Source organism: Geotrypetes seraphini, chromosome 7 (genome assembly GCF_902459505.1).
Source record: "Geotrypetes seraphini chromosome 7, aGeoSer1.1, whole genome shotgun sequence".
Taxonomy (NCBI): Eukaryota; Metazoa; Chordata; class Amphibia; order Gymnophiona; family Dermophiidae; genus Geotrypetes; species Geotrypetes seraphini.
In genome coordinates this window covers 88,912,693-88,939,046 of record NC_047090.1, presented here as the reverse complement: position 1 = coordinate 88,939,046, position 26,354 = coordinate 88,912,693, and the positions used below count along the sequence as shown (strand labels likewise).

The 26,354-nt window shown below is 43.9% G+C and overlaps 1 protein-coding gene across 4 annotated transcripts in view; it reads left to right on the top strand.

Moving 5' to 3' along the window:
- Positions 1-26,354, top strand: part of NPAS3 (neuronal PAS domain protein 3) — a 1,959,780-nt gene that overhangs the window by 1,892,561 nt on the left and 40,865 nt on the right. For all 4 annotated transcript variants that reach the window (XM_033951269.1, XM_033951270.1, XM_033951266.1 and 1 more), the window contains one exon: positions 12,546-12,652. In XM_033951269.1, coding sequence (XP_033807160.1) covers positions 12,546-12,652 — 107 coding nt within the window. The remainder of the gene's footprint in view (positions 1-12,545; positions 12,653-26,354) is intronic.

The window sequence follows — 26,354 nt, the reverse complement described above, 5'->3', positions numbered from 1 at the left end:
GTACGAAGTCCAGGGTGGCGTTGCCTCTTGTCGGCTCTTTTACCATTTGTTCCAGGAAGCAATCCCCTAGCGCCTCCAGGAACTTGGCCTCCTTGCCGCAGTTGGAGGTTCCTAGTTTCCAGTCTATCCTCGGGAAATTGAAGTCTCCCAATATTATTACATTGCCCGTCTTGCATTCTTGTTTGATTTCCTCTATCATTTCTGAGTCAGTTTCCTCCGCCTGTCATGGGGGACGATAGTAAAGGCCAATTTTCGTGTCTGCGCTGTTTTGGCCAGGAATCTTGATCCAGAGGGACTCTAGCTTCTCTTTCGTTTCCGTCGTAGCCACTTCAACAGATTCTACTCCTTCCTGAACATATAGGGCAATACCTCCACCTTTCTGCCCTACTCGATCTCTTCTATATAGTTTGTATCCCTGTAGTACTGTGTCCCATTCGTTTTCTTCATTCCACCATGTTTCTGTTATGCCAATGATTTCCAACTTATCATGTCTTGCTATTGTCTCTAGTTCCCCCATTTTGTTTCCTAGACTTCTAGCATTCGTATACATACATTTGAGTTCTCTTCGTGTTACCTTTTTGGACTTTCTACTCTTTACTGTCTCTACTGTTTCTTTCACGGTATCCTTAACCGCTCCAGTGTTGTCTCCCTTGTTTGCTGTACGGTCATCCCCTCCTGTGTCTGAGTTGTTCCTTCCTGCCTTGTCTTCCTTATTTGCTGTGAGGTCGTCCCCTCCTGTGTATGAGTAGTAGCCCATGGTTTCTTCATCGGGGCATCCTGTCGTCCGTGCCATCGACTGGTGGTCGACTGTCGGCTTTCCCCTATTTATTAGTTTAAAGCCTTCTCGATGGCCTTCTTCATGTTGCCTGCCAATACTCTTGCTCCTTCCTTGTTGAGGTGTAGTCCATCCTTTCTGTAGTACTTGCTTTTTCCGAAGAACGCCGTCCAGTTGCGCACGAAGTCAAAGCCTTCTTCTTCGCACCATCGTCTCATCCAGGCGTTAATAGCTTGCAATTCCCCTTGTCTCTTTCCATCCGCTCTTGGTACTGGGAGGATCTCGGAGAAGGCCACCTTCACCTCCCTGATCTTCAGCTGTCTTCCAAGTGAGCGGAGCTGGCCCTTCATCTCTTCCCTGTCATACTTCCGTCCGCTCACATCATTTGTTCCCACGTGGATGAGCACAGCAGTATCCTCTCCCCCTGTGCTGTCTATGATCCTGGAGATCCTGTTGGCCACATCCTTCACTCTTGCTCCAGGCAGACAGATGACGATTCTGTCCTCTCTTCCTCCTGCGGTGTGGCTGTCCACATGACGTATAATGGAGTCACCTATGATGATCCCCATCTTCTTTATTCGGGGGTTTCTTGGGGGTCGTAAGTCCACGTCTATGGTATAAGGCCAGTCTTCTTCCTCCAGTGCTACTCTTGAAATAGTTTTCGGTTCTTCAGATGGGGGGACGTCTTCCTGTGTTCTCTCTCTTCCTCCTGGTGTGTGGATGTCTCCTACCTCATCTTCGATTTTTTTCTGTGTTTGCATGGGTGTCTTCTCTCCTCTCTTCCAGGCCTTCTGTCTGGGTATCCTGGGTACAGCTTTCCAGCCCTGGGATCTCTACGTGTTGCTGGTGGGCTTCCTCGATGAATCTTTCTAGTTCCACGATCCCTTCGTTGGTATCGGGCTCCCCTAGCAACTTCTCCTGAATGCAGTTTTCCTCCTTCCTGGCAAGGAGTTCTTCGAGTTCCATCACAGTTCCCTCCAGCAGCCGAACTTGCAGTTTCAGGCTGTCCAGCTCCTCGCATCGGCTGCAAACATATGCCCTAGTCCCCGAGGGGAGGTAGTCATACATACTGCAGCCGGTGCAGAAGACTGGAAAGCTCATCTTCTGGCTTCGGTGGGCGCTCATGTCTTGTTCTCCTTCTCAATTGTGTGTGTCCTGCCCTCTTGATAGCAGTCCTCTTGTTGATCGTTGATCTTGGTTGTGTTGGTGCTGTTGATCTGTTTGAGAGTGCTTGTCTCGGTGTGTGCTGTGTGGCTAGGTAATAGTAAACAAAAGAACAATAACCGGAATGTAACTTACTTATTGGGGCTCCCTGTTAGTCGGCCCAGCTTCCTGGCTCCTTCTGCAGGCTCCTTTGCAAAGGCACTCTTGCTAAGGCGAGCGCCTTTACCGCTCGCCTTTGCCGCGCGCCGAACGGCTGTGCGCTGTTGGCTCTCCTCGTGTTAAGGGGGAGTCCGGCGCTCTGGTGGTGACACTGGCGGTGATGCGTTGGGGGTGGGCGGAGTTCCCTCAAGCTCCCCCACGCTACCGCTCGCTGCCTGCCGCTGTCTCCTGCTTCTGCTTTGCTCCGGCTTCTCCTCTCTCCCTCCTGCCGCTGTCTTCGCCGGGCCTGCTTCCTCCCGCACCGGCCGAAGACGAAGTGTGTAGCGCCGCGCTCTCCTCCTGTTAAGGGGGAGTCCGGCGCTCTGGTGGTGACGCTGGCGGTGACGCGTTGGGGTGGGTGGAGTTCCCTCACGCTCCCCCACGCTACCGCTCGCTGCCTGCCGCTGTCTCCTGCTTCTGCTTTGCTCCGGCTTCTCCTCTCTCCCTCCTGCTGCTGTCTTCGCCGAGCCTGCTTCCTCCCGCACCGGCCGAAGACGAAGTCTGAACCGGAAATGGTTTTCAAGGATGAAGATGTGGAGAAACTGAAAGAAATCTCACTGAACATGGAAGACGTACTAAGCCAAAATAACAAGTTAGAGAGTGATAAATCACCTGGACCAGATGGTATTCATCCCAGGGTACTAAAAGAACTCAAATATGAAATTGCTGATCTACTGTTAGTGATTTGTAACTTGTCGCTAAAATCATCCACAGTACTGAGGATTGGAGGTTGGCCAATATTACACCATTTTTTGAAAAGGGTTTCAGGAGAGATCTGGGAAATTACAGACTAGTAAGCTTGATTTCAGTGCTGGGCAAAATAGTGGAAACAATTATTTTAAAAAAAAATTGTGGAACACATAGATAAACATGATTTAATGGGACAGAGTCAGCATGGGTTCAGCCAAGGGAGGTCTTGCCGCACCAATTTGCTTGACTTCATTGAAGGTGTGAATAAACGTGGCTAAAGGTGAGCCAGTTGACATGGTGTTTCGTAGATTTTCAGAAAGCTTTAGGCAAAGTTCCTCATTAGAGGCTCCTGAGAAAATTAAAGTGTCATGGGATAGGAGGCAATGTTCAGTTGTGGATTAAGAATTGATTATCTGAAAAAACCAGAAGGTAGGGTTAAATGGCCATCTTTCTCAATGGAAAAGGGTAAATGGTGGAGTATTGCAGGGATCTGTACTGGGATATATTTATAAATGATCTGGAAATTGGAATGATGAGTGAGGTGATTAAATTTTCAGACGACACTAACCTCCCTTTTACTAAGCACTAAATGCTCCGCTGCTGCTACAACTCATAGCAATTCTATGAAAATTGGAGCATTTAGCGCTCCAGGCCGTGGTAAAACCTCTATTGAGACTTAGTAAAAGGGGGGAAGGCCACACCAGTTACTTATGGTTGCCATATTTCTGAATTACATGTCCATACATGACCTCTTTTTAGAGGACTGTATGGATGTACAAACAGTTTTTCAAGAAGCTTGCAGTTTGTCTGGGTTTAGGCGCTCAGGGATGCATCTGGAGGGCATGCACCCATGCATGTGAAGTCATGCTTGGAGGCCCTCCAGATGTAGCCCCAAGCTAAGGGAAGGAAAGATGGTGCGGTTCATATGGGGGCGTGGCTGGGGCAGGACTAGGGCAGAACGGGGCCTCTTTTTTGCAGGAAGAAATATGGTAACTCTTCACCTACTGCTCTGCCCACTGAGGAGAAGTCAGCCTTGAGACTAGAAGGCAAAAAAGGAGAGCCAACAGGCAGACTTTGTAATATTCTGAAAAATATCAGGTGTTGCCATATTGATTGTGGATTCCAAGTCCTAGAAAAATGACAACTTACAGTACATTGTAAGATGATACCAACATCTATGTAATCAAAGCTATCCACTAGCAGTCATTTGAAAAGCACAAAGGCCAGGCTTAGCACCTGAAATGGTTCACAACAGGCTTGTCCAACTTTAGTGCTCGAGGGCCACAAACAGACCAGGATAATCCTGATGAATATGTATGAAGAAGATTTGCATACAGTGGACATAATGAACATACAAATATCTTTTATTAGGGAATATCCTGAAAATCTGGCCTGTTTGTGACCCTCAAGGACTAAAGCCAGGTTTAGAAAAATGAGCATAAAACTCTCAAAACAAATCATAAAGACATTGTGAAAAGGAATAAGGCTTGCAAACTGAGTTCCAAAAAGACAAAATCCAAAAGGAAAGGCATCCCAAGGCATATGACTGCTGTAGCCTTGAAAGCCTCTTCTACAAATGTCAAGTTGGATGACATGTTGCAAAACTGTTGAAAATCACTGTAAAACTATCACCTAGAAGACCAATCTTCCAAAATGAAAGGTGTTTCTAATCATTTGGTAGATGTGATGATGAAAATGGTTTCACAGGGGTAGGGGGGGGGGGCAGTTTCTGTAAACCTAAATCGCCTTTGCCTACAGGCAGCTTTTGAGTCCTTGCGCATTGGTGAGTTTCAAAGCCTTCAACATGGGGTATAAGGCATGCAAAATTAGCTTTGTTAAAAAGCACTGCTTAACCTACAGTGAAACCTTGTTAGTTTTGCCAGGTGAAATGGGGTTAAGTTTAAGCTAAGCTTCATTCATAAATGCAAAGTGCTGGTTTACTTTATTTTGCAATGTACAAAGGCACACTAATGTAAGCATCTCTCTCGTTTGGCACTAGAACAGTGATATAATGTTGCAGATTTATGCTGGTTTAGCCATTCACTTCTTAGCATTATCACAGTTTACATATAATAATCAGCAGTGAGCATGCTGGGTTATAATGAGAGTCCAGCCTCAGGCAGAAGAAACACCAGCTGGGACTGTATCTGGAATACAATCAAAAATTTAAAGAGCCAACAGCTTTTTCATGTGCTCAGGTTATTGTTTTCCTTTTAAAGCAATTTACCTAGTGAAATCAGGAAGCCAAAAGTTGTTTTTTGTTTTGTTTTCATAGCTTTTCCTGAATACCCACTCTCAATAACATCTGATTTCATCAGTTGGCTTTGACTCGGGGTTGATTATTGTATACAGTTTTATGTGATTTTAAGGTTGTTTGATTTTAATTTGTTTTTATGATTTGAAATTGCATATCAATTATACGTTGCTCTGGTTGGATTTCATCCATTGCTGCAATATGAAAGAAATTTTTAATAAATAAGTGTGAGAAAGATATCCCACTTTTGGAATGGACAATCACAGGATTCACACCCCATGGTCTCCATAGAATTTATATCTTCACAGTCCTCTTCCTTAATTGCTCTCAACATATACAGTCTTCTTCAAGGGAATAGATTCTCCACAGGAGAAAGGGATTTCCCTTCAAGATCCTGGCATAGATGTCCCTGTAAAAGATAACTTAGAGAATGAAATAGAGTGGTCTAATTCCCTTTACCATACTCAAGTGCAAAGCAATTACATTTCTAAGGTAGTTTGTCATTTCTGAAGTTCTACAGTATTGGGTAACACTGTAAGCTCCGCTCTTTCTCTATCTGTTTCTATGATCTCTTAGTTATATCAGTAAATAGGATAATTGGATTTATCCGAGGACAAGCAGGTAGCATATTTTCACATGTGGGTGATGTCATCCACTATATGAACAGTGCAAAAATTGTACTGTCACTTTTGAAATGAAAAAATCTTTGAACTGCCCATACTGCACATGCACAAGTGCCTTCCCACCTGCTGCCAGCTCATGGGATCATTGGTTCTTTGTTTTCTCTTAAGAGTTCCTATAAGTGCATCTTTTTTATATGCATATTTAATATGTATATTGTATGCATACTTTTTGTTCCTTCCCATCTTCCAGTCTAAATTTTTTTTTCTTCGTATCTCTGTCGTTTGATACCAAAATTTGTGATTTTGAACTTTTATTTTTGGGCCTACCAGCTCTTTTTTGGCCTGTTCTAAAACAGAGAACATCACCTTTTTTCGGTATATCTTTTACTTGACCTCTTCCTAACCATGTCCAAGGATTTAAGCAGGTTCAAATGGTGCACCCAGTGTCAAAGGACCGTTTCAAGGACAGACTCACACAACTGGCGTGTCCAATGCCTAGTTCTGAACATTGGGACATTTCTTGCACACTCTGCTTCACATTGCAGAAGAGGTCACTTAAAGCCAGAAAACAGATACAAGAAAATTTTCATGTCAACTTCAGGGACATCAATAATGTCTGAAAATACAGACTTTGGCACACAGCATCAAACATATGTTTCTTTAATGCTAGCTGCCTCAAAGGAACCTGGTGAAAAAGCTAAAAAGCATAAACATATTTCTCCCTCTAGATCTGTATCCACACAGTCTTCATCATCAAAGCATTGTAAGCACCAGTATACTGAGACTGAATCACCTATGAAGCGTGCCTCCAAGTCACAAACGCTCCAGCACTCGATGCACTTTGTAAGTATCAGTACTGGAGCCATCACTGCACAATCAGTTCAAATTCCTGCCTCAGCATTCCAAGCCTCTGCTCAGTCCAAACATCATGCACCGACATCATTGATGCAAAATGGCGCACATCATGGGCATTCATTATCGAAGCACGACATCAGTACATGTCAGATGCATCCATCATCAATGCATGAGATCGAGGCATATTATCGCTGTCCATCAGGGCACGATACTGAAGTACAACACTGGTGGCCATGACACACGATACAGATGCACATCATGTGTGTATCAACACATGACGTCGATGCATGTCATAGGCATCCATTTTCACCATCAAGACGTTCATCCACATTGAGGAAATGGAGTTCATCATATCACTCTCAATGTTCCCCTATATGATCTGAATCTCCAAGACCGGGTGTCCAGAAATATGACTCATATTTATCTATCTGCTCTTCCAGCAACTGTCCAGACCTGTCAGATGAAGATTCTAAAATACACCATCAGATTCACCCCATAGCCCCCCCCCCCTAGAAAGTCTTTCTTTACCAAGTTTATCAGAGATGGGGCAGGCATTGCTTATAAAAATGGAATCTGAAAAATAACTGTGAGTAGAATACATGGATGCACTTGACTACAAAGAATAGCCTAAAGATTGCCTATAGGTCTCACTCCATGACCTCATGAAAGAGGCCTTATTAAAAAACTGGGAATCTCCTTTTTATGTCCAAGTAGCATCACACAAGTTGGACAACCTCTACAGAATCCAGTCCCATCCTGGTTTTGATAGACCACAATTACACCACCAATCTTTGGTTGTAGACTCTGCCTTGAAGATGGCATTCAGTACCAGGACTTATGCCAGTAATCCCCCTGAGAGAGAAGGTAGAATGCTGGATAAATTTGGAAGCAAAATGTTTCAAGCAACCATGCAGGCAAACAGAATTTTAAACTACAATTTTTCATGACATTTTATCTGAAATCTCTAGTCCAAAAGATATTTCTTTATGACCAATATATTCCATCAGAACATCTTCACTCGTACCATCATTTAGTCAATGATCTTGAAACAAGGAAATACATGGCTCATTCTGCTTTTGACACCTTTGATATTACCTCTTGAGTCTTTGCAGTATTCATTACAATGCACAGACAAGCTTAACTGCAGATATATGATCTGGATGCCAACATTCAGATTCTAACATATCTTGTATAGGAGATGATTTATTTGAAGACCATATAGAGGAAGCTACTCAAAAAATCAAACATCATACTGAATGCATGATAACCTTGCCCTCGAAATCTCATCAATATCATTCTACAAGGAAATATTAAAGCACTTTCAAGCGCACAAATTTCTTCTCGAAACACATTTATCAGCAGCAGAAGAAATTTGTGCACTCGACCAACAACTCATAGATGATCCAGACAACAAAGGCAACAGAAAGCTTCTGTGCCTTCTCAATCCAAACTACAGCAGTATTTTTTTACTTTATTCTGGACAGCATAGCCTCTATTTCTAAACCTTCACTTCAGACTCTACACATCTTGGGACAACTCGCCAATTATCATCATCACTGGATCCTTATAACTTCACTGGGTCCTTCAAGTGGAGAGTCAGGGCTATGTCCTTTGATTGCAGAAAATACCCCTGAATCATCCTCCAAAAGAATCTCTTTTCAACTCCCAGCAAAAGACCCTCCTTAGCCAGGAGCTCTCAGCCCCACTACAGCTCAATGCTGTAGAAGAAGTTTCCTTGCAGCAGAGGGGTAGAGGGTTCTACTCAAAATATTTTCTCATATCGTAAAAAATGGAGGTCTCCATCCAATTCTGGACTTCCATGCACTCAACAATTACCTGGTGAAGGAGAAATTTTGAATGGTCTCTCTGGGAACCTTATTATCTCTAATGTAGAATAAAAACTGTCTCTGTTTTCTAGGCCTCAAAGAAGCTTATACACATATACCCATCCTCCCAGTCCACAGGAAATATCTTCATTTTTGACTGGGGGCACAACATTATCAATACTAGGTGCTCCTTTTGGACTGGCATCATTCCCAAAGCATTCATGAAATGCCTTGTAGTCATGGCTGCATTCCTTCGCTCACCCAGTTTTCATGTGTTCCCTTACTAGACAATTGGTCAATCATGGCCTTCATACCTCAACAGGCACACCAGGTATGAATGCAACAGTTCATTTGCAGTCAACTACAAGAAATCACATCTAGAACGCACACAGACTTTGAAGTTCATTGGACTCCTCTTAGACACGTCCCAGACTCTAGCCTACCTGCCTCAACAGAGACTTGATACTTTACTTCATATATAGTATGTCAGAGGGTCTTCTCATGTTGTTGCATAGTACATGTAACTCTGCTTGTCCGTTTATATCTCAGGGAACCTCAATGGGCACTTGCAACTCAGTGGTCTTAAGCCACCAGTCTACTATCTCAATGGATCAGAATAACCTTGCAACTGTGACAGTCACTTCCATAGGCCACATAGGCTCTATAGTACATGTAACTCTGCTTGTCCGTTTATATCTCAGAGAACCTCAATGGGCACTTGTGAGTCAGTGGTCTAAAGCCACCAGTCTACTATCTCAATAGATCAGAATAACCTTGCAACTGTGACAGTCTCTTCCATGGTGGCTATCGCCAACCAATATATCCAGAGGCCTGCTATACCAAGCACCTCCACATCAAAAGATATTAGGCAACCGATGCTTCCATTCTCAGATGGGAAGCCCATCTCGATGGTCTACATACCCAAGGCTCCTGGACTTCTCCCAAGAGAGCTCTTCATATCAATCTTCTTGAGCTTTGAGCATTCACAATGCTTTGTGCACAATCCAGCATTGTCTCCTCAACCTTGTAGAGCTCATCTGCATGGACAACCAAGTAGCCATCTACTGTGGGAACAAACAGAGTGGGGTCTTACCTGCTCTGCCAAGAAGTAATAAAAATCTGGTCTTGGGCAATAAATCACAACATTTTCGTCAAAGCAGTTTATCTAGCAGGAAAACAGAATGTCTTAACAGACAAGTTGAGCAGATTCCTGCAGCTGTACGAATAGTCGCTCAGCTCAACCACTCAAACTTTGTGACTTGGGGGCCCAGAAATGGATCTTTTTGCTTCCCTATACAATAACAAACTTCCACTCTTTTGTTTGAGGCTGGACACTCCCAATGGGCTGGAGTCAGATGCTTTTCTTCTTGACTAGCAAAACAAGTTCTTTTATGCTTTACCTCTAGTTCCTCTACTCAGGAAAACTCTACTCAAACTTAAGAAAATAAGAATAGCCTTACTGGATCAGACCAATGTTCCATCTAGCCCAAATAGCAGCATTCCATGTCACCAATGCTGGGGATGCTGTAACTAGACCTATGCTCCTTCTCTATAACTTGGTATGATCCTGAAAACAGGAATATACAGGACTAGTGAGAACTCTGCAAGGATGTTTATATAAAGATCCTTGTAAGACCCTCAATAGCCCTGTATGCCCCTTGGTCCAGGACCATACCAAGTCAGAGGAAGGAGAAGGTGTATAGTATCTGATTACAGCATCCCCTTTCATGGATGTCTGCAATGGTCCTGCCTGACCTTATATAAGCCAGAGATCCAAGCACTGTGTGTTTGGGGCTCAGCCTTTATTATTATTTCCTGTTTAAAGATTCCCTGGACCTTTGTAGTTTGTGTTCAGTGTGAAGTGAAAGTAATCTATCCCTGAAAACAGGGGTGATCCCGTAGGATTGGAAGATAGCAAATGTTACACCCATCTTTAAGAAAGGATCGAGAGGTGACCCGGGGAACTACAGACCGGTAAGTCTGACTTCAGTCCTGGGGAAGATGGCGGAAGCGCTGATAAAAGACAGCATCGAAGAGCATCTAGAAAGAAATAAACTAATGAAAACAAGCCAACATGGCTTCTGCAAGGGAAGATCATGCCTAACAAACTTACTGCACTTCTTTGAAGGAATTGACAAACAAATGGACGAAGGGGCCCCCATAGACATCATATACTTGGATTTCCAAAAAGCCTTTGACAAGATACCCCATGTACGCCTACTACGGAAACTGAAGAACCATGGGGTGGAAGGAGATGTACATAGATGGATCAAAAATTGGTTGGCGGGTAGGAAGCAAAGGGTAGGAGTGAAGGGCCACTACTCGGACTGGAGAAGGGTCACGAGTGGTGTTCCGCAGGGGTCGGTACTTGGACCGCTGCTGTTCAATGTATTTATTAATGACCTAGAAACAGGAACAAAGTGCGAGGTTATAAAATTCGCAGATGATACAAAACTTTTTAGTGGGGTTAGGACTAAAGAGGACTGTGAAGATTTACAAAGGGACCTGAACAAACTGCGTGAGTGGGTAAATAAATGGCAGATGAACTTTAATGTAGAGAATGTAAAATCTTGCATGTAGGAAACAGAAACCCGATGTACATCTATACAGTGGGAGAGCTGGTAATGGGTGAAAGTAGCCTAGAGAAGGACTTAGGGGTACTGGTAGATAAAATGATGAAACCGTTGGCACAGTGCGCAGCGGCCTCAAAGAAGGCAAACAGAATGCTAGGTATTATCAAGAAAGGTATTACAACCAGAACGAAGGATGTTATCCTGCCTTTGTATCGGGCGATGGTGCGCCCGCATCTGGAGTACTGCATCCAATATTGGTCGCCATAGCTTAAGAAGGATATGGCGATACTCGAGAGGGTTCAGAGGAGAGCGATGCGACTGATAAAAGGTATGGAAACCCTTTCATATGCTGAAAAATTAGAGAAACTGGGGCTCTTTTCCCTGGAGAAGCGGAGGCTTAGATGGGATATGATGGAGACGTACAAGATCATGAAGGGCATAGAGAAAGTGGAGAGGGACAGATTCTTCAAACTCTCGAAAGCTACAAGAACGAGAGGGCATTCGGAAAAATTGAGAGGGGACAGATTCAGAACCAATGCTAGGAAGTTCTTCTTCACCCAAAGGATGGTGGACACCTGGAATGCGCTTCGAAGTGAATCGGTGAATCGATTCAAATTGTGAATTGGGCAGCACTACTGGGGACCAGTTGCTCACGTGCTTTCCGACTGCATCTCCTGCACTCTTCCTTAATTCTCCTGCTCTCCTGCCCTGACTCTCTTCTCGCCACCCTGCTCTCGCTCCAAATATTCTCCTTTCGCCGCCCCAACTCTCCTGCCCTTCCCCACAGTGTGAGCCCATGGTTTTAACCCACGGATTAAAACCACAGGCTCACGAAGTATTAAAAAGTTTTTTTTTTAAATGTTTCCAGCTCTGCCAGGCACGGAGGGCCAGGGCATGTGCAGACCATCTACAGGCAAAGAAGATGGTCTGCGCATGCATTGGGATCACAGGAGAGTGATCCATGCGGTCGGCTGGGGGCGTGATTCCAATCGCCCTCATTTGCATGAGGGTGCTTCATAAATCAGCCCCCTGGCCGCGGATTGGATTCCTCAAGGATTGGATCTGTTGCCTTAGTGAATCTAGCCCTAGGATCCCAGTTTCAGCTTCTTCAGAGAATCCAATGTTCTTGACGCTTCTTTAAAATACAATGTCCTTCAATGACAAATGTGGACATTGTATTTTAAAGGATTAACTGAATGAAAGAAGCGTCAAGAACATTGGATTTCCACAGTTTTGTTTGTTTGAGTTGTCCTTTTTCTCTTGTGGCAATTTGGGTCTTCTCTTCTTGCTATGCCTTCTTCGGGAGACAAACAAGTAACGAATACTGACTTGAGGTTTAAATAGTATCAAAAAAACAAATTGTGTTGGTGTCTGCAGGAAGCACTGCGTGCAGTGTTTGTTTTATACTGAGGCAAGATTTCTTCTTTCCTTTGTTTGGTTTATGCACAAAATTCAACCCTTTCAGGACATTTGAGTTAGTCAAACAGTTGAACCTAGGCTGGAGTCTGGTATATACTTTCATATTTTTCCAATGGCTTAAAAAGTTCTTAGTTTGCATTTATAATTGATAGACCTTTTCTTTTCCAGGATTAGCGATTATATGGACCTGACTCCTGTAGATATTGTAGGGAAGAGGTGTTACCATTTTATCCATGCTGAAGATGTAGAAGGGATCAGGCACAGCCACTTAGACTGTAAGTACTTCACTTAGTATGCTCAAAGCCAATCTGTTTGTACTGTAACTAGGCCTTTAAGAAAATATATCCTTTTCAAAACCAAATTATGGCATGACCCCGTCCTCTATTGCAGTGTTTCTCAACTCGGTCCTGGAGCACCCCCTTGCCAGTCAGGTTTTCAAGATATCCACAATGAATCTGCATGAAAGACATTTGCATATAATGGAGGCAGTGAATGCAAATCAAGTTTATGCAAATTCAATGTGGATATCCTGAAAATCTGACTGGCAAGGGGGTACTCCAGGACCGAGTTGAGAAACACTCTGATTACAGTGGAGCCTCAGAAGATGCTCCCTTCTTCTTTGAGCTCCCCTGCACTGTCAGGGTTGTTTGCATCTAATTCATCCCTCTTCTAGAGGGCATTAATATCTGGTATATCATCAGCAGGAGTCAAAAATTATGCAAGTTAGACAGGACACTTGCCTCCCTTTATTTCTGGGTCAAAGCAAGAACCTGTTTTTGAAAAGAATACATTTTGGAAATCTTTGCCACTGTTTGAACTTTACTGTGGATGTGTGGGGGGGGAGGGGAGGTTATAAATATATTTTTTTTTAAAGAAGTCTGCTTTGCCAGTGATCCTCTTTGTTCTTCTTTTAAACCCTTTTCTGTATATGAAATCATCTCGCTTCACCTTACCTTGTGTTCCTCATGCTTTGTAACAAAAAGAACCAAATTCAGCCAGAATGATGCAAAATATTTCATTTCCCACCGGTGTTGTTTAAGGGAAAACTCAAATAGTCGCTCTTCCAAGCATTTGTGCAGTTTCACAGTCACTAAGCACTAACCCAGCCTCACTACCCTAAAGTGTTCTCCTGTTTCTAGAGTCCACTTCTGAACAGAGGGGATTCTGTCCACTGTAACAGCAGAGAATATTATAATAGTGCTTCCCTGCAGCTGCTAATCCATCTAGTAATAAATCCCATTCACCTTTTCATTTCCTCCTTCTTCAAAGAGATCATGCTTAAAAGGAAAAACTCTCACACCCTGACATAAAGTGAACAAACTCCACACTGTTTAATCCATGACGGCCAGACACCCAGCTGCACAGACAGCCCCTAACATTCCAGCACAACCAGTTATACAAATCTATGAGTCAACAGTGCTTTACTAAAGCCTTATTCCAAAGAACCGCTGCTAGAGGAAACATTTCCTACAGTTCTCCTTTTGTTCTACGCTTTTCAATAGAGGAGTAAACCCAACTAGCCTGTGCAGCAGCCTGACAGTTTCAGTGGCTATAGAAAGTCAGCAGCCCCTTGAATGTTTTTCACAGTGTGTAAGTGATGTTTCCATTCCATTTAACAATACACCGTACTCGGTACCTTTCAAGGGAATAAAATGTTTTGGTGGCGGATGAAGCATAAACCCAAAACTGAAAAGCAACAATTTGTTAATGCTCAACCCCCTTCCCAAGTCAGTACTTAATGGAAGCACAGCGGGTGGCAATTCTAGCTATGAGTGTGTTAGGATGGATTTCCATTAGCTAAGCACACCTAGGGCCAGATTCTCAAAACTTAAGGTTGCCTTTAATGCGGTTGCTAAACCAGTTCCAGCTGGTTTAGCGTGCATGTATTTTAGCGGCAGATTCTCAAAACGGCTTACCGTGGTCTTTTCCGAGCTTCCTAGCAGTCTCCGATTCTGCAACGCAAATAGGCTCATCGATATGTAAATGAGCACTCCGGTGGATTCTTCAACATCACTGAGTGATTCTCCAAGCATGGTGTCAGCTTTTGGCGACCAAAAATCAGTGACTGGTCCAGGGGTGATAGTACTGTGAAAAGCGCTTCTCTGGCGTGTGTTTTGACTGTGGCTCATGAAAAAAAAAAAAAAAACTTACATGATTCACATAAATTATAGTCTTTTTTTTGTGTGGTGGGGTGGACAAAAGCACACATCTTGAGCGCGTGTATTATAGCTGTGTCTTATGTGTTTCTGGTTTTGGTTCATGATAAAATTTGACATTAAAACCAAATTACAAGATTTACATGAATTACAGTAGTTTTGGCGGGAGAAAGTGTCTTATGCACGCTTGTTGAAAGCCGACATTGCATCTCCCCTACTTTCCCTTCATCCAGGCGCTCTGGCACACCTATGATTGACACGCCGCTTATGGCGTTGCTTTTCCCGGCACATGCGCACATTTATGCCTTTTTTGTGCCGATCACTATCACCGACGACTCATCTCATGTAAATTTAGCAAACCTTCGCTACTCTCCACCAACCTCATTTGCATGTGTGTTTTTCTTTTGAATGACTCACCCTTGTTGAAATCGCTACAGTAACGGCTGCAACAACGTCTCATCGGTTTTTACTGCGAAGTTATGAGAATCTAGCCCCTAGATTTGTCAGTATTAGACCATTCTTCTTTAGCAACTGTTCAACTCTAACAGGCTCCTAAGGGATTGTTGAAGGAGAACAATCTTCAAGTCGTATCCACTGTTCCTTCTAAGATGAGCAAGAGTCCACCAACTGCATTGCTGCCAGTAGATGGTGGTGCCTTAATTTTGTGTTTTCAATTGCTAAGGACAGGTAGGTTCCCTGGAGATCTGCAGAGCTTGCCTGCCTCTCACTATTGAATATGTGATAGTGAAATAGCATGCTGCATTGGCAGGACTGTAGATGGAGGGCTCCCGCTTAGCTAGAGGGAACAGTGGTTTTACCACACAGTTTTAGTTGGATCAAGGATATTTATATTTTTGTTCCATAGCCACTCCAGTGTAGCTTATTTACTTTAGTTCATTGTCATGTCAAAAGATAAACTTCTACCTAGCTTCAGCCTTCTTGCAGAGGGTAATGTCCCTCCTTCTTGACAAGTACCTCATTCCCTGCACTTCAGATTAAAAGGTAACTGTCAAACATCTGATCAGCTTATGTACATCATTTCTCATTTTCACTCTCTCCAGGGTGTCCACCCCATTACAGATTTTCATATCATCTGCAAAAAGGCAAATTTTTCCTTCTAACCTATAGAGATATATTGCTCAAGAAGTTGAACAAAATTAGCTCCATGAAGGATCCCTGAGGCACCTCATTACTCATCATTTACCACTACCCTTGGTCATCTGTTACTCAATCACTTTTTATCCAGGTAACTACCTTGGGACCCATCCAAACCCCAGTCAGTATGTTTATAAGTCTCCTTTGAAGAACCATACCAAAGACTTTACTGAAATCCAAGTGCATCTCATCCAGTGCATGCCTTTTATCTAGTTCTCTGGTCAATCCCAAATGGGGATACATGTGTAGATTTTCAGGCTGCCCAAACCATGCCATATCCACACCAAAGCCACACCGCTTTAAAATCTGCATGTGATATGGATCTCCACTTGAAAATAGTAGCCTTCTAAAATCACTATTTGCATGTGTCGCCAACTTACATGTGTAAAAGGTGCTATATGCAGATGGAAATGCTTCTAAAATAACCCACTTAGTGTTGTGAAAGGTTTGTTATTGACAAAGCCCCCTATCAAATCTTCTATTGTGTCATGGGATCTCAACGTGGTTACCTATATATTTATTTATTTAACTCATTTTCTATCTCATCCTTCCCAAAGAGCTTAGGACGGGTTAATATACAGTTTCTAGGTTACAATTTGCCATAGTTTTTTTGGTACAGGTTTTTATCCTAACTCGACACATACTAGGGATCTAATACCAATACATAATATGCAATTTACAGGTTAAATTTACCATAGTTACAGTGCAAGATTTTTCAGTACAAGTTTTTATCCTAACGCGACACATACCGAGGGTCTTGTATCAATATACATTTCTTTGAAATCTATCAGTTGTGTGTGGGGAACTTAGGTGAACAGGTATGTTTTTACTGATTTCCTAAAGTTGAGAAGTCCTTGAAGTCCTTCAAGGGATCTAATCTGTGGGGGCAGTTGATTCCAGTGGGTTGGTATGAAGTGGGAGTATGAACATCATTTGGAAGTTTGCAGATGAAGGTCACGACTAAGGGGCATTTTGAGGTTTATTTCAATCTAGTTGATGACAGTTGATTCTTGTCATCCGAAGCTTTTCACCTGAAAAGGGGTACTCCTGTTGGCAGTCACTTCAGCTCACAGTGTTGGTGAGTTTCAGGCTCTAGTAGCAGACTCGCCTTACACTAAATTTCATCACAATAGAGTAGTTCTCTGCACACACTTGGAGTTCGTTCCTAAGGGTATGACAGAGTTCCATCTTAACCAGCCAATTGTTCTGCCAACATTTTTCCCCAAACCACATGCTCATCCTGGCAAACCACATGGCTCATCCAGACTGCAAACAAACCTTACCCTTCTATCTGGAGTGGACTAAAGCCCAGACAGCTTTCTGTTTCTTTTGACCAAACAGGATAGGGGTAGCCATCGACAAACTCACCATTTCCAATTAGCTAACAAATTGCATCCCGTATGCCTGGAATAAACTACCTGAGTCTGTTCTCCACCCCCCTTCCCTTGTTCAAAAGTAGGCTGAAAATCCACCTTTTTGAGACAAGACTTCAACTCATAACCCTATTCCCCTCTGCCCTCTGCTCACCACCCTAGCCAGCAGTTTAACTATTCCCTCTAACCCCTACCCTGGCATCCTGTCTTGATTGTTTAGATCAGGGGTGCCCACACTTTTTGGGCTTGCGAGCTACTTTTTAAATGACCAAGTCACAATGATCTACCAACAATAAAATTTTAAAAAAACACAACGCATACTGTACGCATAGAAAATGTTAATCATCATTCCTATTCCAGGGTTTTCAAAGAGGTCAAAGCAGATGACTCTATGCACTATCACTTCAGTAACAACCATACAAAAATAGACAAATATACTCCCTCCCTTTTTACTAAACCACGTTAGCAGTTTTTAGTGCAGGGAGCTGCGCTGAATGCCCAGCGCTGCTCTCGACACTCCTAGGCTCCCTGCGCTAAAAACCTCTATTGCGGTTTAGTAAAAGGGGACCTTAGTGTAAAATATAGACAGCAGATATAAATTCAGACACATTTTGATCACAAAATTTAAAATAAAATCATTTTCCCTACCTTGTCTGGTGATTTCATGAGTCTCTGGTTGCACTTTCTTCTTCTGACTGTGCATACAATCTTTCTTCCCTTCTTTTAGCCTGTATGCTTCTTCTCCTCCAGACCTCATTCCTTCCCCCCAACTTTTCCTTCCTCTTCCCTGCCCTTTCTTTCTCTCTGCCTCCCTTTCATTTTTTTCTGTTTCTCTTCTTTCCTTCTGTCTCCCTGCCTGCCCTTTTTCTTTCTTTCTCCCTGCCCTCCCCCAAGCCACTGCCATTGCCATCGGGGACCAGGACCCAAACGCCACCAATAACAGGCCCCAAGCTCTCCCTGCTTCGGCCAACCAGCATTCCTCTCCCTGACGTCAATTCTGCCATCGGGAAGAGGAAGGCTGATCAGCCCAAGATCGCGATCGACCTATTAGGGGAAATGCTGCCGGGTCCTGCCTTCGCGGAAACAGAAAGTAGGCAGGACCCGGCAGGAAGAAGAACAAATGCTTGTCTCCCGCATTAGCCCGTAGCGAACGCTTGCTTCAGGGCTCTCAACATGTGCGCGCCGGCTTCCCTTCTCCCCTCCCCCCCCCCCCCCGGACATAACTTCCGGTTTCGGAGGGAAGAGAAGAGAAGCCGGCACGCACATGTTGAGAGCCCTGAAGCAAGCGTTCGCTACGGGCTAATGCGGGAGACAAGCATTTGTTCTTCTTCCTGCCGGGTCCTGCCTACTTTCTGTTTCCGCGAAGGCAGGACCCGGTTTTTTGTTCAGCAGCGGCAGATGACAGCTGGGCAGATCGCCCAGCTAAAAGGCCCTAGGGAGAAAGAAAACTGGAGAGGAAGGCTGATCGGCCCGTAGATCAGGACGGCAACACGAGTCTATCACAGAGCCCGGGATAGGCTCCGCGATCGACTCGCGTTGCCTTCCTGAGCTACTGGTCGATCGCGATCGACGCGTTGGGCACCCCTGGTTTAGATTGTAAGCTCATTCGAGCAGCGACTGTCTCCTTTTGTGACTCTGTACAGCACTGCGTATGTCTGGTAGTACTCTAGAAATAATTAATAGAATTAGTAGCAGTAGTAACCATGGATTCATCTTTTGGTATCCATATTGTCACCGCCCATCAAATAAAATATCCCTTTTGAAGGTAATGAAATCTATTACTATTTAAACTCAGAGGATGACCTCTTGTTTGCTTTGTTACTCACTGGTATTATCACTGCCCATAGTATCTCTGAAGGGTCTATAAATAACGCTTCCTCAATTAGGGCTTTAAAACATGCTTCCAAACACTGCTTTGGATGATCCCAGAGTTTCAGGTAGGTGGTTTGTAAGCATTTTAAAATTATAAAACTACCGACCAGCTAAGAAAAAAATTCTGCTGCCACCCTGCTAAAGGAGTTAGAATGAAGAACAAAAGCATGTGGCAAATGTGAAAAAAAGATAAAAGCAAGCAAATGCCTGGTGATATGTCTTTCAGTGAGCTGGCAAAAAGCCCCAGCCTCCCCAAAGACATTGTCAAAATGAGACTTTTACAATTCTGGGCATGCTGTGACCAACCGATCAGGACTGCTGAGTTTATAGGTTAAAATAAGCATCATTATACTGTTACTGAACAGAGCAAAACACGGAATATGAACGTGTCAGGCGTGATTTTATAAAGGATTTTCCACATGTAAAGCCTTTTCATGGCAAAAGTCTTTTATATTATAAAACAGTAGTCTGTGCGCATATAAGTACATGAAGAGGCAAGACAGCATGTACTTACATATGCAGTGTATGTAAGAGTTCTCATGTTGTGATTTACTTGCAGGTACGTTCATATCCCCTCACTCCACACAGGTTGCCTAAAGATAGGTGTCAATTGCCTACATAAGTTAAAGTTTACTAGCTCGTGCTGGCTTTAAGAACATAAGAAGTTGCCTCCGCTGGGTCAGACTAGAGGTCCATCGTGCCCAGCAGTCCACTCCCGCGGTGGCCCATCAGGTCCATGACCTGTAAAGTTATCCTTGTCTAAATCATTTAATCCCCCTTGTCCTTCTATCTATGCCCTATCATAATTTATCTCTACCTCTATCTATATCCCTCAATCCCCGTATCCTTCAGGAATTTATCCAATCCTTCTTTGAACGCCGGTAGTGTACTCTGTCCTATCACAACCTCCGGAAGCGCATTCCAGGTGTCCACAACCCTCTGAGTGAAAAAGAATTTCCTAGCATTGGTTCTAAACCTGTCCCCTTTCAATTTCTCTGAGTGCTCCCTTGTTCTAGTGGTTCCCAATAGGCTAAAGAATCTGACCCTTCCTACCTTCTCTATGCCCTTCATGATCTTGAAGGTCTCTATCATGTCTCCTCTGAGTTTCCGCTTCTCCAGGGAGAAGAGCCCCAGCCTTTCTAACCTGTCTGCGTATGAAAGGTTTTCCATACCTTTTTTCATTTTCGTCACTCTTCTCTGAACCCTCTCAAGTGTCACCATGTCCTTATTGGACACAGTACTCCAGATACGGGCGCACCATCGTGCGGTACAGCAGCATGATAACTTCCTTTGTCCTTGTTGTAATACCCTTCTTAATAATAACCAACATTCGGTTTGCTTTCTTTGAGGCTGCTGCACATTGTGCCATTGATTTCATTGTTGTGTCTACCAGCACACCCAAGTCCTTTTTCAAGGGTACTTTCCCCTAGCACTGATCCCCCCATTTTGTAGCTGATGTCACTTCCTGGCCCTGCAACCTAGAAATGATTTCAGAGGGAGCCAGGACAGCATGAGCAGCAGGCTAGAGTAGTTGCTTGTGTTGACAAAGATTTTAAAGAGGTACGGGAGGCGGGGAAAGGAGGGCACGAATGTGGTATGGGGGGGGCGAGAGGTGCTACCAAGATGGCGCCCAGGATGGTCTGCCTCCCCATCCCCCCTTATTATAGAAACATAGAAACATAGAAAAAAGCAGCAGAAAAGGGCTATAGCCCACCAAGTCTGCCCATTCCAAGTATCCCCTCCCCTGAATTTACTCCCTTAAAGATCCCATGTGAGTATCCCATTTTCTCTTAAAATCCGTCACGCTGCTGGCCTTTTATCACCTGGAGTGGGAGTCTGTTCCAATGATCCACTACTTTTTCGGTGAAGAAGTACTTCCTGGAGTCGCCATGACACTTCCCTCCCCTGATCTTCAGCGGATGTCCTCTGGTGGTCGAGGGTCCCATGAACCAGAAGATATCATCTTCTGACTCGATGCGTCCCGTGATGTACTTATATGTTTCAATCATATCTCCCCGTTCTCTTCTTTCCTCAAGTGAGTACAGCCGCAATTTTTTTAACCTTTCTTCATACGTGAGATCCTTGAGCCCCAAGACCATCCTGGTGGCCGTTCGCTGAACCGACTCGATCCTCAGCACGTCCTTTCGGTAGTGTGGTCTCCATAACTGAACACAGTACTCCAAGTGAGGCCTCACTATGGCTCTGTACAACGGCATCATAACTTCAGGTCTCCTGCTGACGAAACCTCTGCGGATACACCCCATCATTTGTCTTGCCCTGGAGGAAGCCTTCTCCACTTGATTGGCAACCTTCATGTCCTCACTAATGATCACCCCTAGGTCGCGTTCCGCCGTGGTCCTAACCAAGGTCTCACCATTTAGTACATAAGTTCTATGAGGGTTTCTCTTACCCAGGTGCATTATCTTGCATTTTTTAGCATTGAAGCCTAGCTGCCAAGTAGTTGACCATTGTTCCAGCAACAGTAGGTTGTGTGTCATATTATCAGGTAATAAGCTTTTGCCTACTATGTTGCAAAGTTTGGCGTCGTCGGCGAACAGTGATACCCTTCCTCTAAGTCCTTGCGTCATATCTCTTATGAATAAGTTAAATAGAATCGGGCCCAGGACCGAGCCCTGCGGCACTCCACTGATCACGTCCGATGCTTCGGATGGGGTACCATTCACCACCACCTTCTGAAGTCTACCGCTCAGCCAATCCCCAACCCATGTAGTTAGAGTGTCTCCTAATCCTATCGATTTCAGCTTGTTCAGTAATCTTCGATGAGGGGCGCTATCAAATGCTTTACTGAAGTCCAAATATACCACGTCCAGTGACTCTCCGGCATCCAGTTGTCTAGTAACCCAGTCAAAAAAGCTAATCAGATTAGATTGGCAGGATCTACCCTGGGTGAACCCGTGTTGGTGTGGATCACACAGTTTTTCTTCGTCTAGGATTGTGTCAAGATTCTGTTTGATCAGTGTTTCCATGAGTTTACACACTATAGACGTGAGACTCACTGGTCTGTAGTTTGCTGTCTCTGTCCTGCAGCCCTTTTTGTGGAGTGGGATTACGTTGGCGGTTTTCCAGTCCAAGGGGACCCTTCCTGTGCTTAGGGAAAGATTAAAAAGAACAGATAATGGTTCTGCCAGGACTTCCCTTAACTCCCTGAGCATTCTGGGGTGTAGGTTATCTGGTCCCATGGCTTTGTTTACTTTGAATCTTGATAGTTCGTTATAGACGCTACTGGGCGTAAATTCGAAATCTTGAAACGGGTCTTTCTGGTTATCTCCCGTCTGCAGCTGTGGACCAGCTCCCGGCGCTTCGCGGGTGAACACTGAACAGAAGTATTTGTTTAGTAGTTCTGCCTTCTCAGAATCTGATTCCGCAAAGTTACCGTCCGATTGCTTCAGGCGTACTATCCCATCTTTGTTTCTTTTCCTGTCACTAATATAGCTGAAGAAAGATTTATCCCCTTTCTTAATTTTCCGTGCTACCTCTTCCTCCATTCGGAGTTTGGCTTCTCTGACTGCTGTTTTGACAGCTTTAGATCTGTCTAGCTAGTCCTCTTTCGCCCCCCTCTCTGCCTAAATGTTTGTAGGTGATAAATGCGTCTTTTTCCTGTTTAACTAGGTCTGAAATTTCTTTACTGAATCATTGGGGTCTTTTGTTTCTCCTGCGTTTACTTACTGTCTTTATGTATCGGTCTGTTGCTTCGTGTAGGATGGACTTCAGAGATGACCACATATCCTCCACATTGTCAGATATTGTTTGTTTATGTAGCTCCTGATGGACAAAATCTCCCATGCGGTTGAAGTCTGTGCCTCTAAAGTTGAGAACCCTTGTTGCTGTGTTTGTCTTAGGGAAACCTTTCTTGAGGTTGAGCCATACCATATTATGGTCGCTGGAGGCCAGTGTGTCTCCTACTGAGACTTCCGTGACGCTATCTCCGTTGGTGAGAACTAGGTCTAGTAACGCCTGGTCCCTGGTGGGCTCCAATACCAATTGCTTGAGACATGCACCCTTTATGGAGGTTAATATTCTTTTGCTGCTACCTGTAGTCGCGGAGAGTGTGTTCCAATCTGCATCTGGCATGTTGAAGTTTCCTAGCATTACTGTGTCCCCGCGCAGTGTGATGTTCTCTATGTCCTCGATTAATTCCATGTCTTTGTCCTCCTGTTGCCTGGGAGGTCTATATATCACCCCAAGGTATAGGCATTTTTCATTCCCTCTGGCCAGGTTCACCCAGAGGGATTCCCCGGTATATCTAACATCTGTGATTCTGGTGGTTTTGATGCTTTCCTTAGTGTATAGCGCTACTCCTCCTCCCAATTTACCCTCTCGGTCGCAACGAAGTAGGTTGTATCCTGGTATAACCATATCCCACCCATGCGATTCCGTGAACCAGGTTTCGGATATCGCTATCACGTCAAGATCGGCGTTTGTTATCTCAGTCTCTAATGCTAGAATTTTATTGCCCAAGCTGTGTGCATTAACATACATAGCCCTCCATATCTGTGAAGAGATTCCTTTACGAGCTAGTGTGGCTCCTAAATTATCAGTGATATTTCTCCCTGAATTGTTGTGGATATCATTGGTACTTACTTTAGACTTGGTAGTGTGAGTGTGACTTGCCTCCTCAGGGTGGTTTCTTACTGCTCTGGGATATAAGTATGTACCCTCCCCCAACTTACCTAGTTTAAAGCCCTATGGAGTAGGCGGGCCAATCGATGTCCAAATACGTTTCTACCTCTTCTGGTTAGGTGGAGTCCGTCTGGTCCTTGTAGTCCCTGGAGCGTCTCGCCATGGTTTAGGAATCCAAAGTTCATTTCTATGCACCATTCTCGGAGCCATTCGTTAGTCCGTTGAATACGCTCTTATCTAGCTCTGCCTTATTATGCCACTGCATATAAGTTATGCACTTATACCTGCTATGACATGTATGTTAAAGCTGTGTGAGTGGATGCCACAGCATGGATTGAATCAATTAGTGGCACTAAATTACTGAATAGCATTCACTTCCTATACAATAACAAAGTTAGATCCAAATCTCAGAATCTAGCTCGCTAAAATGCTATATTGATCCTCAGATGCACCACTCCATGTTCAAACTTTATCACAACGTTAAGCTTGATGTGCAGAATCTTCCCTGGATCATTCTCATCTAAATATTCATCTATAATTTTTAATTTTTGATTTTATAGCATTTATACTTTAGAAAATCATTGTAAAATGAACTTAGCTTTTAATTGTAGGGTCATTGTAGGGACTTCTTTTGCCGCCATGTTTCGCAATGAAACGCTTTCTCAAGGCTGGGTCCCTAACAGGAAGCACAACCTATTTACTAGGGTACACATCCTAAACTATTCAAAACAATGCTATATTACCATAAATATATTCAATATACAGTGGAACCTTGGTTTACGAGCATAATTTGTTCCAGAAGCATGCTCGTAAACCAAATTGCTCGTATATCAAAGCAAGTTTCCCCATAGGAAGTAAGGGAATCTCGCTTTGATTGGTTCCACCTCCTCCCCCCCCCCCCCCGTGGCTACCAACACTGCTTCATTCCCCCCCCCTTGAGACCACCGACGCTGCTCCATACCCCACCCCGTGATCCGGCATCCCCCCTGCGAACCGGCATCCTCCCCCTGCTGGCGTTGCCCCCCCCTCCACCGCGATCCTACATCCCCCCCCCCCCCCCCCCGAGCACGGCAATGACATCCCTTACCCCGACTGGGCACCAGTGCCGGTGCCCGAAGATCCTCCCTCTTCTGGCGCGGCCTGGGCCTGGTCTGGGCGGTGCGTCAGAGATCCTCCCTCTTCTGGGCTGGGCCGGGCTGGACTGGCTTTGAGCATTTGCGCATGCTCAAAGCCTTCTGGTCTCGCTCTCTCCAAGATTCTCAGAATACAATCATTTTATACTTTAACATCACTTAATATATCATCGAATTCAAACTCTCATCAAATATTCCCCCTCCCTTATACCCAACAATTATTCATAAGCAAAAGAAATCATGAAATATTTCCACCCCCTACCCCACCCCACCCTGAATGTATATGAACAAAAGGGAAAAAAATTAATATGTATTCTATGCAGTAATTTCAATCTTTACAGTATCTTGTTAAAGGCTTCCAAATAACCTGAAATTTCTTTAAATTTCCCTGCTACATGGCAATTAGCCTTTCCATTTTGAATTTGTGACACAAAGAGTTCCACCAAAAGCTATAATTCAGCCTATCCCAATTTTTCCAATTATTCGTAATCAGTTGTATGGCAACCCCTGTCATAATTAGTAGAAGCTTATTGTTATTAGAGGATATTTGGCTTTTAGCCCTCATTGCCATGCCAAACAATACGGTGTCATAGGATAATACCACCAGATTATCTAACAAATTATTTATTTGACCCCATATTGATTTCCAGAAAGCAAGTATCAATGGACAATAGAATAACAAATGATCTAATGTCCCAGCCTCAAGATGACAGTGCCAGCATCTATTAGATTTAGAGCTATCTAACTTCTGCAAACAAACCGGGATCCAAAATGCTCTATGTAACAGTAAAAACAAGTTTGTCTCATAGATGCAGACACTGTACATCTCATCCTCCAAGCCCAAATACGTGGCCATTGAGATGCAGTAATTTGATGCTTGATCTCAATACTCCAAATGTCCCAAAGACCAGTCTATGGTTTCTTATTTAAAAATCCAGATATTAGTTTATACCACTGAGCGGCCTGATGTCCCAGGAAGTCCACCTGAAAGCATAAGAGCGGCAAACTATACTGATTGCTGAGATTTTTCCATTCAGGTGTAAAATTTAATCAAGACCCACAGCCAGAAACACACAAGACAAGGGTATCATACAAGTGCTCAAGAAGAAACATTGGCTTTTAACAAGCGCACATGAAACATGCCTGTCTCTACCCAAAATTTTACTACCCTCCACTAAAAATATATAGATACACATTTTTTCTTCATTAGCCACAGACAAAACACAAGTGCTGACACTGCAACGGTACCCCCAGATCAGTCGCTGCTTTTTGTCACCAAAAATCGACGCCTCTCTTCAAAAATGCCTCAGCGATTTTTAAGAATCCACCGAAGGGCTCAATTCATTGTTAAAGAGTTCATTTGCATGCCATTGCCAGAGCCTGCTAGAAACCTCGCTAACCTCAGAGATAATCCGCTTTGATAATCTGCCGCTAAAATGCGTGCAGGCTAAACCGCCAGAAAATTGCTTAGCGACCGCATTAAAGATTTGAGAATCTAGTCCTTAGTGTGCATTTAGTATCAACAAAGGCAAACATTACGCAGGCAAACATAGATACATAATGGCAGATAAAAGCCAAATGGCCCATCCAGTCTGCCCATCCGCAGCATCCACTATCTCCTCCTCTCCCTAAGAGATCCCATGTGCC